Here is a 16,116-nt window from a genome sequence, read left to right on the forward strand (position 1 = left end):
CCGACTTCAGCCAGGTCACGATCTCGCGGTCCGGAAGTTCGAGCCCCGCGTCAGGCTCTGGGCTGATGGCTCAGAGCCTGAAGCCTGTTTCCGATTCTGTGTCTCCCTCTCTCTCTGCCCCTCCCCCGTGCATGCTCTGTCTCTCTCTGTCCCAAAAATAAATAAACGTTGAAAAAAAAATTAAAAAAAAAATAAAAATAAAAAATAAAATAAAAGTTGGACTTATATATGGTTAAAAAAGTCTTTGTTTAACGTAAAAGAGTTCTTTCAACAAGTATAACATGAAAGTCCTACATAAGAAAAAACACATACCAACAGAAATATCCCATTCTTGTCTCCCCAACAACACATCCATTCTCCCCCATACACCCAACCTAAATCCCCAGCAGTCTACACACATAACCAAAGACCCCAATATCAACACAGACAGAAGTCACCATCCAACAGAGCAGACACATCTGCAAACTCCCACTCAACCCCATAGCACATCCATATTCAAATATAGATGCTTTTCACTCTGGGCCCATGGAAACACACCCTCTGTGCAAACACACAAACAGACACACACAAACACGCCAAACCCATAGACCAAACTGATTCAGTGAGTAGATTCGTGAGTCGGACTCCACCACTTCCTCGCTATAGGACCCGAGGCAAGTCATGTAATTCCTCTGCGCCTCAGTTTCCTCATCCGCAGAATGGGCCCAATAAGATCTTCTCTCATGAAATAAAATACAATAAAAAGGAAGACAATGGGCAAATAAGCGCTTTGAGGGAAGGCGCTGTGTGTTTTGTGTCTCTATCTTCAGTGACACACATCACGCCATTATTAGTGAACTTGAGTATGTTGTCCGTTCTCACCAAATTACACTTTAGACTCAAAAGCATCTTTTTTTTTTTTTAAGGACATGATTTTAATAGCCTTTACGTAGTTATTTTATGCAATTTATGTAGCTTTTTAAAAAAAGTTTACTTATTTATTTTTGAGAGATAGAAAGCATAAGTGGGGAAGGGGCGGAGAAAGAGAATCCCAAGCAGGCCTCGTGCTGTCAGCCCAGAGCCCCGAATCCTGAGATCATGACCTGAGCTGAAATCAAGAGTCAGGCACTTAACTAATTGAACCACCCAGGCACCCCTAGTTTCAGGACGCACTTAACCAAAATTCCAAGTTATTTTGGAGGAAGTTGGCAAGCTGATTCTAAGCTTTGTATAGAAGAGTCACGGCCTAAGAGTTTTCAAGACATTCTACCAGTTGAAACGTGAGCAACAGGTGATGATTAAGGAGAAGCAGAGACATGAGTTGGGGGTGAAGCTGGGACACAGGGTCGGGACAGGGACACCAGTACAAGCACCGGACGGGCTTGGGCAAAGGCTCTGAGGCAGGCAGGAATTGGGTGGGTGTGAAGAACTAAAAAAAAAGGCAGGTTAGGGAAGACTCCCGGGGTAAGAGTGTGTAAGGGGTTAGGTTGAGAGATGGGAGCACATCTTACAGGTTGGAGACCTTGGAGGCCATGCCAGCCACAGGGCGGGTGATGACCTGAGGGCCTCCTTTTCTGCTTTGCCCCGTGCCCAGTCCTGCGGTGGGGGTTGGGGAGTATGAGGGGGGCAGGGAGAGCAGACCAGGGCGTAGCCCTTTAGGGAAAGGGGGCACCTCACCCTAGTCCAGAGCAGAGGAGGGGCAGAGAGAGAGAGCGCTGGCACCAGGGAGCCCCTCACCGCCTGGGTGAGGGTGTCAGAGAGGACTTTCCCCTCCAAAAGAGATGGGGGAAACTGGAAGAAGGGTCTGGCCAGGGGCGATCCAGCTGGGGGAGGGGGCGCCCAGTGATCCTGCGCCCTGGCGCGCCATCCCTGCCTGAGGCCGCGGCTTGGGGGCCGGCGGCTAGAGGACTGGGGAATCCTCCTCCGGGTCCAGCCTGGACAGCTGCATGGCCAGGTGTGGTCGCGGAATTTGCTGTGTCGCCGGCCGTTGCAGCTGGAGCGGAAAAGCCTCTGTGTCAGCTCCCCCCCCCCCCCCACTCCCCCGCCTGGCCACCACCACCGAGGCGCCCCACATTCCTGCTCCGGGCGCGGAGCTCAAGCCCCGCGGCCACATCCGGGCCCTAAGAATTCAGCAGGGCGCAGGGCGGGGGCGGGAAGGGACCAGGGGGAGACTCTGTGGCCTGAAAACTGAGTCAGACTTCTCATCTGTTCAGTGAGGACAGTGACACTTTGCTGTGCCTGTCTGACAAGTTACTATGAGCAAAGATGAGCGTCTTTATTTCAGGGGTGACCATCTCTTGTGTGCCTACTGTATGCACACCTAGTACAAGAAGGTTTCACTTATTTATCCCCGCAACAAGGCTGGCACTCCAGCGTTGTCATTTTTCAGATGAAGAAACAGAGATAAATGACTTGTCCTAGGACACATAGGTAATAAATCCTGAGTCTAGACTTGACCCTGTGTCTGCCTGGCTGTGTTCTTAACCAACATACCACATGGCTGCTAAATCTTCCCAACTGCGCCAGCGGTAAGCTTTGCAGAGTGCTGTGACCCTGTGAGTCGTCTTTTCTTTGGCGGGCCAGTGAGGTCAGAGTGACAACCCCCAGACCTAGGGGACAGTGGTGGCTACTGGTTAAGCGCTTCACCCTGTGAGGCATACTTTACCCTGGTCTGAATCCCAGCTCTGATGGCCTGCTGGCTGTGTGACCTTGGCTAAGTTTCTTGGCCTCTCTGTGCCTCAGTCTTTGCAGAATGAAGTAATAACAGCCAAATACAGTAAAGCATTTAGTGCCAGACACTTAGTTAAGTTTCAAGAAAACGGGTTCTTCTTAGAACCTAAGTATTTTATTCCCAGTTTGGTGTTCCTTTTTGAAATGTATACCTTCTCATAAATTGTGAAATATAACATAGGCACTAGATTTATAAAATACAAATATACAGTTTATTCCATTTTTATTTTTTTTTAATTTTTTAATGTTTATTTATTCTTGAGAGACAGAGCATGAGTGGGGGAGGGACAGAGAGAGAGGGAGACACAGAATCTGAAACAGGCTCCAGGCTTCTGTCAGCACAGAGCCCGATGAGGGGCTTGAACTCACGAACCATGAGATCATGACCTGAGCCGAAGTCGGCGCTTAACCTATCGAGCCATCCAAGGGCCCCTAATCCATTTTTAAAAGTGAACATCTGACAACCCCCAGGTAAAGAACTAGAAAACTGCCCATACTCTCTGTGATCCCAGTGCCCTCCCTTCATCCTATAGGTAACTGCTCAACAACACTGGGATACTTGGTTCCTTTCTTTTCTTTCTAGTTTTACCAACATTCTTTCAGAACCCCAAACCTCAGCCCTGTGGCCACCTGAGACAGGAGGGTCTGGGGTCTGCAGGAGTCTGTGGCCAGTGGAGGGAGTGGTGGTGCTGGGGGTGGGGTAGGTCCCAGGCAGCTCCTCGCACTGCTGTGTCTGTGGCCCGTAGATGAGCAAAGCCAGATCCCTGTCCTCCTGCAAAGCTCTTCTGACTCTGTGCCCACATGATGAGCAGTCGGGGGTTGTGTGTGTTGGGGGCACAGCCAGAGGACACAATCCCCTCCGAGTTAGCAGTCTGGCCTCTGGCAGACACAGGCTTTGCTCAGCTGCCTCACTCCAGGGAGTGGCTGGTTGTCCCCTCCGGCCAGAAAGAGGTGGCCAGAGGTTAGGAATGGGGGAGGCATTGCAGAGGAGAGTTCAGAAGGAAGGAATTGGTCCTGGCTGGCCAGGAGCTGTGCACAGAGCCAGCTGCCCACTGGGAGAATTACCCGGCTGCCTACCCCCTCCCCCAACCCAAAGTGAATTATTTCCCACACACCAGCCAACTAAAGGGCACCTGCTGGTCGCTCTTCCTGGAATGATCGCTTCCCACTGTTCTTCTGGACAACAGGGGTCGAACCCCATCAGGGGTTCTTCTTCAGATGTCCACTTAGATGGAAATCATCTCCTTCAAGAACTCTTCCCTGACCCTTCCCTGGCCCTATGTGGTCTTTTCCTCAGTGGCCTCGAGCATCCTCTACTTAATCCATTGTCATTCTGCTGCAGCTTTGTTCAGACTTTATGGACCAGAAAATCTCTTTCCTGGTGATTTATAATCTTTTTGATCTTAAGATAAATAATAATAATTTTATAACTATTATTCTCTGTCATCTCTCCTCAGTTTGTAAAAAAGCGATTTAAGTTTAAAATAACTTCCTTTACAGAAGCATATTAATAAGGATTCATTAATTTGTTTAACAACAAAAAGAGTGCTTAGGAGGTGCCAGCCACGGTTCTAGACACTTGGGGTGCATCAGTGAACAAAAAAGGCAACGTTCCCTGCTCTCTGGAATTGACATTCAAGTAGGGGAGACAGAAATTTTAACAAATGAATAAGTAAATTACAAAGTGTATTTTTTAAAGTCTATTTATTTATTTTGCAAGAGAGAGAGGGGAAGAGAGAAGGAGAGAGAGAATTCCAAGCAGGTTTTGCGATGACAGCGCTACTCGAGATCCTGACTTGGGGCTCAATCCCACAAGAGTTCATAACCAGAGCCCAGGTTAAGAGTCAGGCTCTTAACCAACTGAGCCAATCAGGTGCCCCAAAGGGTATTTTTTTAAAGGATCCTTAATGATACTCCTAATTCATAAAGGCCTTCTAGTCTTTGCCATTTAATCAAGCGATTCAGACCAATATACTTTAAAATAGACCAAGATCATTGTCAAAATAAAGATCTCTTTTCCAATGAAAACAAACATCAGATTTTTTTTTTTTATTCTACTTGGGCAGAATGTAATCTCCTTATAAATCAGTGGCACTACAGTATAATGTTATAAAGAAGAAAAATTCTTTATGAAAAGGCAGCACAAACATATTTCCTTTTAAAAAAAAATTTTTAAAGTTTATTTTTGAGAGAGAGAGAGACAGAGTGTGAGCAGTGGAGGGGCAGAGGGAGAGAGGGAGACACAGAATCCGAAGCAGGTCCCAGGCTCTGAGCTCTCAGCACAGAGCCCAATGCCGGGCTCAAACCCACGAACTGCGAGATCATGACTTGAGCCAAGGTCGGATGCTTAACTGACTGAGCCACCCAGGTGCCCCCTATATTTCCTTTTATTTAATCTTGAGCTTATATATATATATATGTGTGTATATATATGTATATATGTGTATGTATATATGTATACATATATATATGTATATATCTATATGTATATATATGCCTGTCCAAGCTGGCTACAGCATAATGAATGGTAACGTCTGATGATTTCCACGCAACCATTCCACACTTAGTGATTCTGCTTCCAACTAGAACAGATTGTGTTTTCAAAGGGTGATAAATCTTTGGTTATCAAGGAAACTCACCTATTCAACACACTGGAAGTGCTAACATCTAACCCAATGCTTGGTTCATTAGTAACTTAATAAGTGTTGCTTGGCTGAGTAAGTGAATGATGATCACCTTCACTGGATTTTAAGTTCCTTGAGGTCAGAGACCACTAGATTTTAAGGAGTTGCTGACTAGATAAAGAAGGAAGGAATGAAAACCGGCAATTAGGTGGTACCATGGAAGCAGCAGGAAGGGAAGAACTCTGGAAATTGTGGCCTTCTATCACCCTCTGGTGGGGAAGGGCGGGGCATTGTCCTCCCGTGCCTTAAAATCTTCTGTGTTTTTCAAACTATAGATCCCCACCTATTAGTGAGTTGTAAAATAATTCAGGGGGCATGACCAGCATTTCTAAAAATTGAATTTATGACTAAACAGAAAATATGAGAGCGCCTCACACCCAGCAGAGGCAAATTCTGTCATGAACTGTCATGAAGCTGTATTTATAGCTATGTCTATTTATCTGTTAGCATGTATATTCATTCATATGTTACATACTATTTTTGTGTGTTTACTGGATTACAGCCAGCGATTTGTTGATAAATGTTTAACAACTAGCTCTCTAAGAAAATGTATAACTATATATATACATAGGTTTTTCATAAAGTTTTCTCAACATACAGAATGTGTAGCACATAATTTACAAATAATAAAATATACAAGTATTTTTCACTGTAAATTTCATATAGTGGATCGATTCTCACAGAACACTTTCATTGCTTTTTGCTGGACTCTTGTATCTGTAGACAATTTATAGTTTCAGTTCAACCATACTTGACAAATGGAGTTGCATTTTAATCTACACAATCAACAAACCAAATAAAGCCCTGATTTGTAGTAACTGGTGAAAAGACTCCCACCACGGATGGTTTTGAGCTACCAGTGTGATGTCACTGAACGTGCAGCTGGGAAAATTGCGCAGTAACATGCCATACAGATACAACAGATACAAGTAACCCCAAGAGCATAGATAATAAGCACAGGTAATTAGAATACGTAAGGATAGATAATTAGGAACCAATGGATTTTGAATATTAACGTTGAGTTTCATTGTTAGTTTAGATAATGTAATTTTTAATAATGGCCATGTTTAACAATCATCTTGCCAAAGTCCTGAAAATGTAACAATCTGCTGTCACAGGCCTGTATAGTTGGCTCCAGGACACCACTGAGTTCACAACATAAACATATATTTCTTAATATGGGTTGAGGTAGAAAGAAAGAAAGAAAGAAAGAAAGAAAGAGAGAGAGGGAGGGAGAGGGAGAAAGAAATGGAGGGAAAGAGAGGGAGGGAGAGAAAGAAAAAAGGAAGGAAGGAAGGAAGGAAGGAAGGAAGGAAGGAAGGAAGGAAGGAAAACTGCTCTAAAGACGTGTAATTTTTCAAGTCTGGGTTTAACCTAGTCTGCAAAATTCTCCAGGGATAAAACTACATAGTCTTAAATGGAACAAACCCATATCCTTTATACAGAAATACAAATCCTGAAAGTTTCAGGAGGTACATTTTTGAAAGTTCATTTGGGTGATGTCTAGAGTTTCTCTTCACGCAGAGCTCTTTCACCTTTTCTTGGAATGGGGGATCAGCATCTGGATTTTCACTGATGGAACCGCTTTAATAATATCCAATTACCTCCCTGTTCTTGACCATTATGCAGTTTGCCATGGAAAGTAACAATGGTTGAGCATCTGGCAACCTTCAGCAGATAGAGATGGTTTCAGACACTATTTACAAGCTGCCTTCACAAATGGCATCTTTCTAGCTGTGTACTTCCCATTCCCAACCATGAAAAGCCAAGCTGGTGTGATCACTATTATATATATATATATATATATATATATATATATATATATATATATATTTTAAGAATGTAACTTTTTGAAGGCCCAGAGATATCTTGTTACAGAAGAACCCCAATTAGATAAATGTGATTTTCAGATATGAAGATCATCTTGAGATGGTTCTAAGGAATTAATGCTGTTGTTCTCACTAGTTTATTAATTCCCTGCATGAGAGGTTTTTTTTAAATTTTGTTTTTATTTTTTGAGAGAGAGAGAGACAGAGACAGGGAGAGAGGGAGACTCCGGAACAGGCTCCACACTGTCAGCACAGAGCCAGATGTGGGGTCCAATCTCAAGACCATGAGTTATGACCTGAGCTGAAATCAAGAATCAGACGCTTAACCAACTGAGCCACCCAGGCGCCCTTCTGCATGAGGGGTTTTTAAATGTCAGTCCATTATAGGCATAGATCAGGTCAGTGCTTCCCAAGTTTGGGGCATGAGAATATTTTAGACAGCTAGTGATGATGAATATTTCAATATAAATGTTTATTTGTGATAAATACAATTGGCACACATAATCCATAATCTCAAGGATATTTTTGCTCGGGAAGCTATTCGGGAGGTATTTAAGTTTGAAATGTGTGTTGTTTAAAGAAAATCTTTAAATAAATATTAGTATTGGTGGTATGTGGGCATAGCAAAAGCAGCTAAGGTAGCCGTAATGGCCTAAATGGTGATCCTCAAAAAGATGTGTCTTAACCCCCGGTACCTGGGAATGTGACCTTATTTGGAATGGGATCCTTGCAGATATAATCAAGGGTCTCAAGATGAGATTATCCCGGATTTACGGTGGACCCGAAATCCAAGGACTATTACCCTGGTTAGAGACAGAAGGAGAAAGACACACAGAGGGGAGAAGGCTGAGGGCGGATGGAGGCAGAGACTGGAGTTACACAGCTACAAGGCAAGCAACGCCCCGGATTGCAGGCAGTCACCGGAAGCTGGGAGAGAGGCCTGGACAGGAGTCTCCCTCAGAGCCTCCGGAAGGAACCATCCTTGCCAACAACTTGGCACTTCCGGCTTCCAGAACTGTGAGAAAATAAATTTCTGTTGCTCTAAACTAAGCAGTTTGTAGTAATTTGTTACAGCGGTCCGAGGAAACTGATACGGCGGCAAAAAAAAAAAAAAAAAAAAAAAAAGCCACAAGTTTGAGAAACACTGAATTGGGCACCCAGCCATGATGGGGGTGAGAGGATTTAGCTCTGTGATAAACTGAGCAACTGAGTCACCAACACTCTCATCTGACCTCAACCCCCAGAGTCCAGCATTTTCACTCAATACACTAGTTGTTTAAAAAGTTTCTAGAAATTCAGGAACTTAACATTTGAATTGAATAAATATTTTCCGCACCTCTTTCCTAATGAAATGAAATCTCATGTCCCTATACCTGGATCACCGTAATGACCTCGGGGTCATAAACTAACTCTTGGGAAGGGTTGAGCTCCTCTTGGCTGCCTATTTACGGATGAGAAAACTAAGGCGCAGATGGACAAGGTGTCTCCAAGCTTCCAAAAGAGACTAAATGATGCTGTGACCACTGCTCCAATCCCTACAACACTGCGCTTAACTCTTTCCGGTATCCAGCAAATACTCCCGGAGCGCTTTTTCCCAGACCCAGAGAAGACTCCGAGGCTGCCACGTGGCGGCGGGACTGGGAGAAGTGAGAGAAGGACCGCGGCGTTCCGCAGCGGACGCCCTGCAGAGGCCGCCAGTGGCCAGGAGGGGGAGCGCGAGCGCCCCGCGAGGGGTGGGGCTCACGGGAGGCGCGCATGCGCCCAAGAGGAGGCACGGCGCCTTCCCGAGCGAAGGGCAAGACGGTAGCCGGGAGGACACCGGGAGGCGGACGGTGGCCGACGAGGTCGGGCATGGAGCATCTGGAGTGCTGCGCGAGGTTCCTCCGGGGGACGCTGGTGCGAGCGGCGGTGCGGCGCTACCTGCCCTGGGCGCTGGCGGCCTCCATGCTGGCGGGCTCCCTCCTCAAGGAGCTCTCCCCGCTGCCCGAGAGCTACCTCAGCAACAAGCGCAACGTCCTCAACGTGTGAGTGCGTCCCGGGTCCTCCCCTGTCCCCGCCATAGCCGACCCGCCGTCGCCTCGTCCAGAGAGCCGGGGCTTAGCTGCCCTGATGGACGAGTCAGCGGAAGGGGAGGCCTTCCCCGTCGTGACAGGTGCATCTGCACGCGTGTCGCGACCGAGGGATCCCCCGAATAGCTAGTGTCACTAGCAGTTGGCGTTTGCACGCCCAGACGAGCCAGCCGGAGTTGACTGGGCAGGGAGTGACTTGCAGGGCTGTGTGCGTGTCTGTGTGCGCCTGTCGGGGTGTGGGGTGGGATGGGGCGTTGAATTGGCCTCTGTCGCTGCGCCCCCACCTCCCCGTGGAGTCCGGAGTCAGCCCTGGACCTGCTTGGGAGATGCCACCTCTCTCCTGCCTGCCTGTATCAGACCCCACGCTAAGTCCCCCCCGTCCCAGCTTGTGACAGAATCCCGTCACCACCTGTGAAAGACCTGCCTTCCCCTGCTGACCCTGCAACCTTTGCGAGCCTTGCCCCGGCCTCTGACCCAACTCCCGCTCCAAGACAGTCCCCGAGGAGTGGAACCCTCCAGCCTCTGACCTTTCCCCTGGATCTCCTGGGACCTTCTCAGCCACTCAGAGTTCATGGCAGTGGCCCAGGAAAGTAAGCCCAGTGGGGCTCTTCGAGACATCTCCTTAACTCCACCCACTCACGCCTTTTTGTTTGTTTGTTTAACGACTGGATTTTAAGTTTATTGCACAAAAACACTGTTGCGCTCTTAAAGGGAAACTCTGGAAGATAAGACTTGGCCCTTGAAGTGAACTTCGATTCTCCCTTAGAATTCCAGTGTCAGCAGCATCTCCCGAAAGTCAACCTAACTTTCGTTACCTGCGTAAAACCCCGGTTTCTCTCCGCAGCAGTTTTGTCAAATGCCTGACAGATCTTGGCTCTGGCAAGATCCTTGCATATCAGTCCCAGGGAAGAAGTGAGTGTCAGGCTCTTGGGTGGTGTGTGAGAAGCCTTTGGAACCCGGGAGAAAGTCATCCTGTCCTTGGCCCCCCTTCCTTCCTCACGCCTCCATGGAGGCTGGGCTAAGAATAGATGGATGATGAGTGTGGTTGTTAGCCCCAAGTCTCTTGCGTGTGTGTTTCCTGTGGCCGGTCCCCAGGTCAGCCACCTTTGATGAGCAAGGGGGGGACAGGCAGGCAGCTGCCACCTTATCTGGCCTGGGTGAGCTGGGAGCCAAGCAGCCTGCCAGACGAGTCCCTGTTGTGTGTGGGTAACCATAGGTTCTGATGTTTGGTTCCAAGCCTCTGCTAATTGGAGGGAACCAGTGAACCATTGGCTCTGGGAGGGATTTCAAAACTCACTTGGCCTCCTCAGCTCTATCTTTACAGCTGGGGAAACTGAGGCCTGGAGAAGTGTAGTAACAAGTTGAGTCGGAGTCGGGATTTGAACCTGATCTTCTGACTTGAACTCAGGTTCTGTTCTGAGATCATTTCCGCCATGTAGGAAAGAGCCACAGTGTGGGGGAGAAAAGACATGGGCTTTGGGCTGGCCAGACCTTGGTTTACTCTGGGTTTGCTGGAGGTTTGATTGTGACCCTGGGCAGGTTATTGAACTTTTCTGAGCCTCACATTCTTTATAAAACGGGGCAAGTGAGACTTTCTTACCAGGGTAAGTGGGAGTGTTCTTTGTGCTCACTTTCCCAGAGCCTGGATCACAGACTAAGATCCCAGGCCCTGGATTTGAATCCCAGCTGCGCCACTTATGACCTCAGCTTTGGGCACAATACTTGTGTACCTCAGTTTTCTGATCTGTAAAATGGGGATAGTAACGGTAGCCAGCTCCTAGAGTTGCTTAAAGATTACATTTAAAGAACTTAGTAAGTGAAGTAGCTATCAGTAGCTGTTATCAACTTTTCTTATTTCCCCTCCCTTGAGAGTCTGGAGACCTGAGTCATGACATTGTTTCCTCTCCACCGTGTCCCCTCTCTTCACTTCCACTTTCCTCCTCTGCCAGGTATTTTGTCAAACTGGCCTGGGCCTGGACCTTCTGTCTCCTCCTGCCTTTCATTGCCCTCACCAACTACCACCTGACAGGCAAGGCCGGCCTGGTCCTGCGGCGGCTGAGCACCCTGCTTGTGGGCACGGCCATCTGGTATGTCTGCACAGCTCTCTTCTCCAACATCGAACACTACACGGGCAGCTGCTACCAGTCGCCGGCCCTGGAGGGGGTCAGAAAGGAACACCTGAGTAAGAAGCAGTGCCACGGGGAAGGAGGCTTTTGGCACGGCTTTGACATCTCGGGCCACTCCTTCCTGCTGACCTTCTGCGCCCTCATGATTGTGGAGGAGATGGCTGTGCTGCATGAGGTGAAGACGGACCGAAGCCACTGCCTCCACACCGCCATCACCACCCTGGTGGTGGCCCTGGGCTTCCTCACCTTCATCTGGGTGTGGATGTTTCTGTGCACGGCCGTTTACTTCCACGACTTGTCCCAGAAACTGTTTGGCACCCTGTTCGGTTTGCTGGGCTGGTACGGGACCTATGGGTTTTGGTATCTGAAACCCTTTTCCCCAGGACTTCCTCCCCAGAGCTCTAGTTTGAATTTGAAGCAAGACAGTTACAAGGAATAAAAGAGAAACAAAAGGGGTGATAGATGGCAGGGCAATGGCTAATGTATCTTTCATGATTTTTCTTGGCTACTTGACTAAAGCATCAGTCCTCCTTCAGCCAGGGAGCTCACCAGGCGGTTTTGGTGAGTGGTGGTGGAGTCTGGGGAGGGACTTGAATCCCCACACTTCTTGGCCATGTCATCTTGTGTCACAAACACCACCCTTCCCAGTCGGGCACTTTTTGTCCCTGGCAAGACTTGACCTTAATCTGGAATGTCCCTTTTGTCCCTAGAGGGCAGAGCTAAGGCTCAGAGAGACGACAGAATCAGGAAGGCCTCCACTGTGTGGCTGGAGGGGAGGCCAGGGCCTCAGCACCCTTCTCTGCCACTGTCATTCTCTCCCTGATTCTAGTCATCTTGTATTTTAATGGCTGACTTAACGCTGTTATTTAATAATATTGCCCTCTGGTCAGCTTTGCGTAAGCATTTATTTCCAGCAGGGTTCTTTATAAAACAACCACCTGCCCGAAGATACGCTCTGGTGGTGGTATTTGTTTATCCTCAGAATGTTCTATATCACAACTGGCTTGTGATTACCTACCAAAACAGTTCAACTGGAGTGCCTCTGTGGCTGAGTATTGGATGATTTTTGTGTAACGAACATTGCCAGTTTTCTGTCTGTGTTGCCCAGTTTTACTGGCTTTTGGAGCAATAAGGTTACCTTTTTTTCCTACTATTTTGAGCAAACGCTTTATTGTTTTCAATAACAACTATGGCGTTTGTTCTGTGTTGACAAAACTCCTGACGATAACCCACAACCTCGATGCTGCACTTTGGCACGTGTGTGGATAGCTTTGAGGGTTTTCTTAGAACACTAATTTACTTTTTATAAACTAGACTCCTGGATTATGGTATTAAACTCCCCCTCGCTTCATGGGGCTGTTTTCTCTATTAAGAATAAAACCTGAAAGCAGACATTTTAATACTAACTTGATGAAATTTAAGCTGAGTCAGAGTAACTTTGCAAAATGCATACTTGCACTGAAACTTTCCTGACCACGCGTCAGTGGTGTAAGCTGAACGGTGTCCTTCAGACTCGGCTGATAAGTACAATGACCAGTCTGCTGTGGCCCAAGGAATTTTTACATTTTGGACAAGATGATGATAAATTGGAGGTGAAGGAAAACGTCTTCCATCGTCTCTGATGGCAGGAAGCCTACTGTTTGCAAAAATGTCCCTGTTAAATGTCGGCACGACTTTGGCCCTACCCTCCACCAGACCCAAACTGGGCCTGCTCAGCTGGCCTTGAAATCGGTCTTTCCTTTCCCCTTTGCGCACTTCTCAGTGTCCAGCCTGTCCTTCTGTGGCCTGTCACCTTCACCCGCAAAGGTACGTTTACAGCTCTGTGATAAGATACTCCCCCGCCACCTGTCATCTCCACAGGTTGCAGGCTGTCTATTTACTGTCTCCTTAGGCCTTTTGTACCCAGCCCTTCGCATTTTGGATAATCATCCTGGAAGCTTCCTTGATGCTCCTCTCCCTCAAAGCTAAGCCTGACAAGCACTACACTTAACTGCCTTAACTCAAGCTTACATGTTAGGAGCTTGAGGCCTGAAAAACCTTCAGGGTAAATTGTATTTCTTATAAAGATGTATTTAAAATATATATTTGGTATCCCACCAGGCTGCATGTTAATTTGTGTCGATCAAAATGTGAGGTATATACGTTGTACCGAAAGGTGGCAGAAATGCTGGCTCTGAGATTTTGGAAGTGTCACCCATGGTGCTTTGGGACGTTGGGAGCGTTGGCAAGATATGACGGGCCCCATGAGATTTTTTTTTGCCCTTTGGAGTTTTCGTCTGTAAACGGGGAGGTAGAGTAGGCGGGGGGGGGGGGGGGCTTGTTGAAGGGGTTGAAGTCTCTCCTGAGTTTCATGTTCAGCACCAAAAGGCAACAGACACAAGGTGACTCTGTGTGTCTATTTGTCACACTTAAATACCCAGACATTTCCCCCTGGCAGATCTGATTCAGGCTCAGCATTAAAATTAACTCTGTGGAAAGTGTCAGTTACCGACCCTTGTGTACTGAGCAGTCTTCTGTCACTTCCTGTTCAGTCTTAGCACCCTCGCCTTTTCCTTGGGAACGTGCTCCCTACCCCTCTGTGAGGCAGCGTGGTTTGGTGAAAGTTTGGGCTTAGGAAAATGCGAGATGTGGGTTCCAATATTGGCACCACCACTGAGAGGTGTCTGACCACAGGCAAGCTTTGTGTCCACACCTGGACAATGGAGATGATACGTTAGGATTACGGGAAATGATGTATGTAAAACACCCAGCACATGCGCTTAGCGGACCAAAATCCCTCATCTCCTTTTTCCTCACCTAAAGCCTTTAGAACTTCTTGGCTCCTTAGAGGAGGCAGGGAAACTAACATCTACTTTTGAGTACCATTTGGGGTCTGGGTCTCCTGTTGAAATAGTCTTGTATCATCTTTTGAAAAGTGTCTGTTGTCCCCAGGTGCTGAGCAAGAGGCTTTGAAGGGCATCTGTGATCCCAGAATACCACCATGCTTGTTTGGCGTCTCCACACTGAGGTTCATTCACTGACACCTCATTTTCCATGTGCATCTGTCGTAGTCTGAGTACCAGATTGTATTTAGAGTTTGGCTCCTGCCACTGTTACATACACACAGATCGTGTGTGTAAACAAGCAAATTAAGTAAACTGGAGATAATGAAATCCCACGTTCCGTGTTTCATGTGTTCCTTTCTAAAGCCCTTAAGAAAGTCCAGAACCAGGAAAGCGCAGCCTACTTTATGAAAATGGTATAGTTCTTACTTGAGCTACTCGTTAGATACAGGGTGTTTCATGACTATGGTTACTCTTTTTTTTTTTTCCTCCTCAATTCTATAACCAAGTATATGTTCAGTCATATTATTTCTTTTTTTGGTTTTGTTTTTCAGTCATACATTTCTTAGCTTGATTTACTCCTTCCCTTTGTGTCATAGCTATGTCTGAGAGTCCTGAGGTCTGAATCAACCAGATTTGGGAGTTTTCTGGGCAGAAGGAGAGGAGTTGAGCCTCATGGGAGTAACACTGACGAGCGGGTACAAAGTCCACTCCAATGAGGTCTGCTGTGAGAGTGCCCTGTGCCCTGGAGGCCTAGACCTCTTAGTGCCTGCCTACTCGTTTGTCAGCCTCACCTGGTTGGCACCTCCAGGTAGTGTCTGTTGAAAGCTCCAGAAAGCTCTACGGCTGTAGGATTAAAAGCTCCTGGGGCGCCTGGGTGGCACAGTCGGTTAAGCGTCCGACTTCAGCCAGGTCACGATCTCGCGGTCCGTGAGTTCGAGCCCCGCGTCGGGCTCTGGGCTGATGGCTCAGAGCCTGGAGCCTGTTTCCGATTCTGTGTCTCCCTCTCTCTCTTCCCCTCCCCCGTTCATGCTCTGTCTCTCTCTGTCCCAAAAATAAATAAACGTTGAAAAAAAAAATTAAAAAAAAAAAAAAAAAAGCTCCTTAGACTGCTGTACTTCCCTCTGCAGATTTCGTCAGCAGCATCAAGCTTCCTGAGTTCGTACTATGAGCCAGGAGCTGATGGTCAGCATAAACTCCCTCCCCGCTGGAGTTTGTGGTCCAAAGTCTGTCCGCTCAGAGCTTCAGGCAGGTGCTTGGGTTGCAGAGAACTTGATACATCTGTGCATTAGAGGAATTTTCAGTCTTGTGGATGAGACACAAAAGGAATCAACTACCATCAAGTGTTTTGTTTTTTTTTTAATGTTTATTTATTTTTGACAGAGAGAGAGAGAGAGAGAGAGCAGGGGAGGAGCAGAGAGAGAGGGAGACACAGAATCTGAAGCAGGCTCCAGGCTGTGATCTGTCAGCACGGAGCCCAGTGGCCAGTTGTGGGGCTTGAACTCACGAACCGCGAGACCATGACCTGAGCCAAAGTCGGACGCTTAACAGGCTAAGCCACTCCGGTGCCCCTGAAATGTTCTGAGTGCTGGGGCAAAGTCAGGGCCTGGGAGCATAGAGCAGGGGACAATCAGATGCCCTGGGAAATTGGAAAATATTTTCACAGAACATAACCACTCTTTAGGGTCTTGAAGTTGGGGAGGAGTTCAGGCAGTTAGAGAAGAGAATCCAAGCAAGTGAGAACAGGACGCACAAAGGCACAAAGATATGCTACAGTGACTTTTATCCAGACATCCCTTCTCAAGGAACATAACATTCCCCCCATTTTCCAGAGCAACGGAGCATGAAGAAAGGCATGAAGGACTGCAGGGGTGATG

At 47.3% G+C, this 16,116-nt stretch overlaps 1 protein-coding gene across 1 annotated transcript; it reads left to right on the forward strand.

Annotated features, from left to right (window-relative positions):
• Window positions 1–8,988: 8,988 nt before the first annotated feature.
• FITM2 (fat storage inducing transmembrane protein 2) lies at window positions 8,989–14,574 on the forward strand. The gene is made up of 2 exons (XM_003983454.6): window positions 8,989–9,246; window positions 11,241–14,574. Exons 1-2 carry the CDS (start codon window positions 9,074–9,076, stop codon window positions 11,854–11,856), a joined length of 789 nt encoding a protein of 262 aa, XP_003983503.1. The 5' UTR covers window positions 8,989–9,073; the 3' UTR covers window positions 11,857–14,574.
• Window positions 14,575–16,116: the final 1,542 nt, after the last annotated feature.

Source organism: Felis catus, chromosome A3, assembly GCF_018350175.1.
Source record: "Felis catus isolate Fca126 chromosome A3, F.catus_Fca126_mat1.0, whole genome shotgun sequence".
NCBI lineage: Eukaryota > Metazoa > Chordata > Mammalia > Carnivora > Felidae > Felis > Felis catus.

Coding starts and splice junctions, on each gene's coding strand:
- FITM2 (XM_003983454.6), top strand. CDS start 9,074: ATGGAGCATCTGGAGTGCTGCGCGAGGTTCCTCCGGGGGACGCTGGTG. Junction 9,247..11,240: donor AAGCGCAACGTCCTCAACGT/GTGAGTGCGTCC, acceptor CTCCTCTGCCAG/GTATTTTGTCAAACTGGCCT.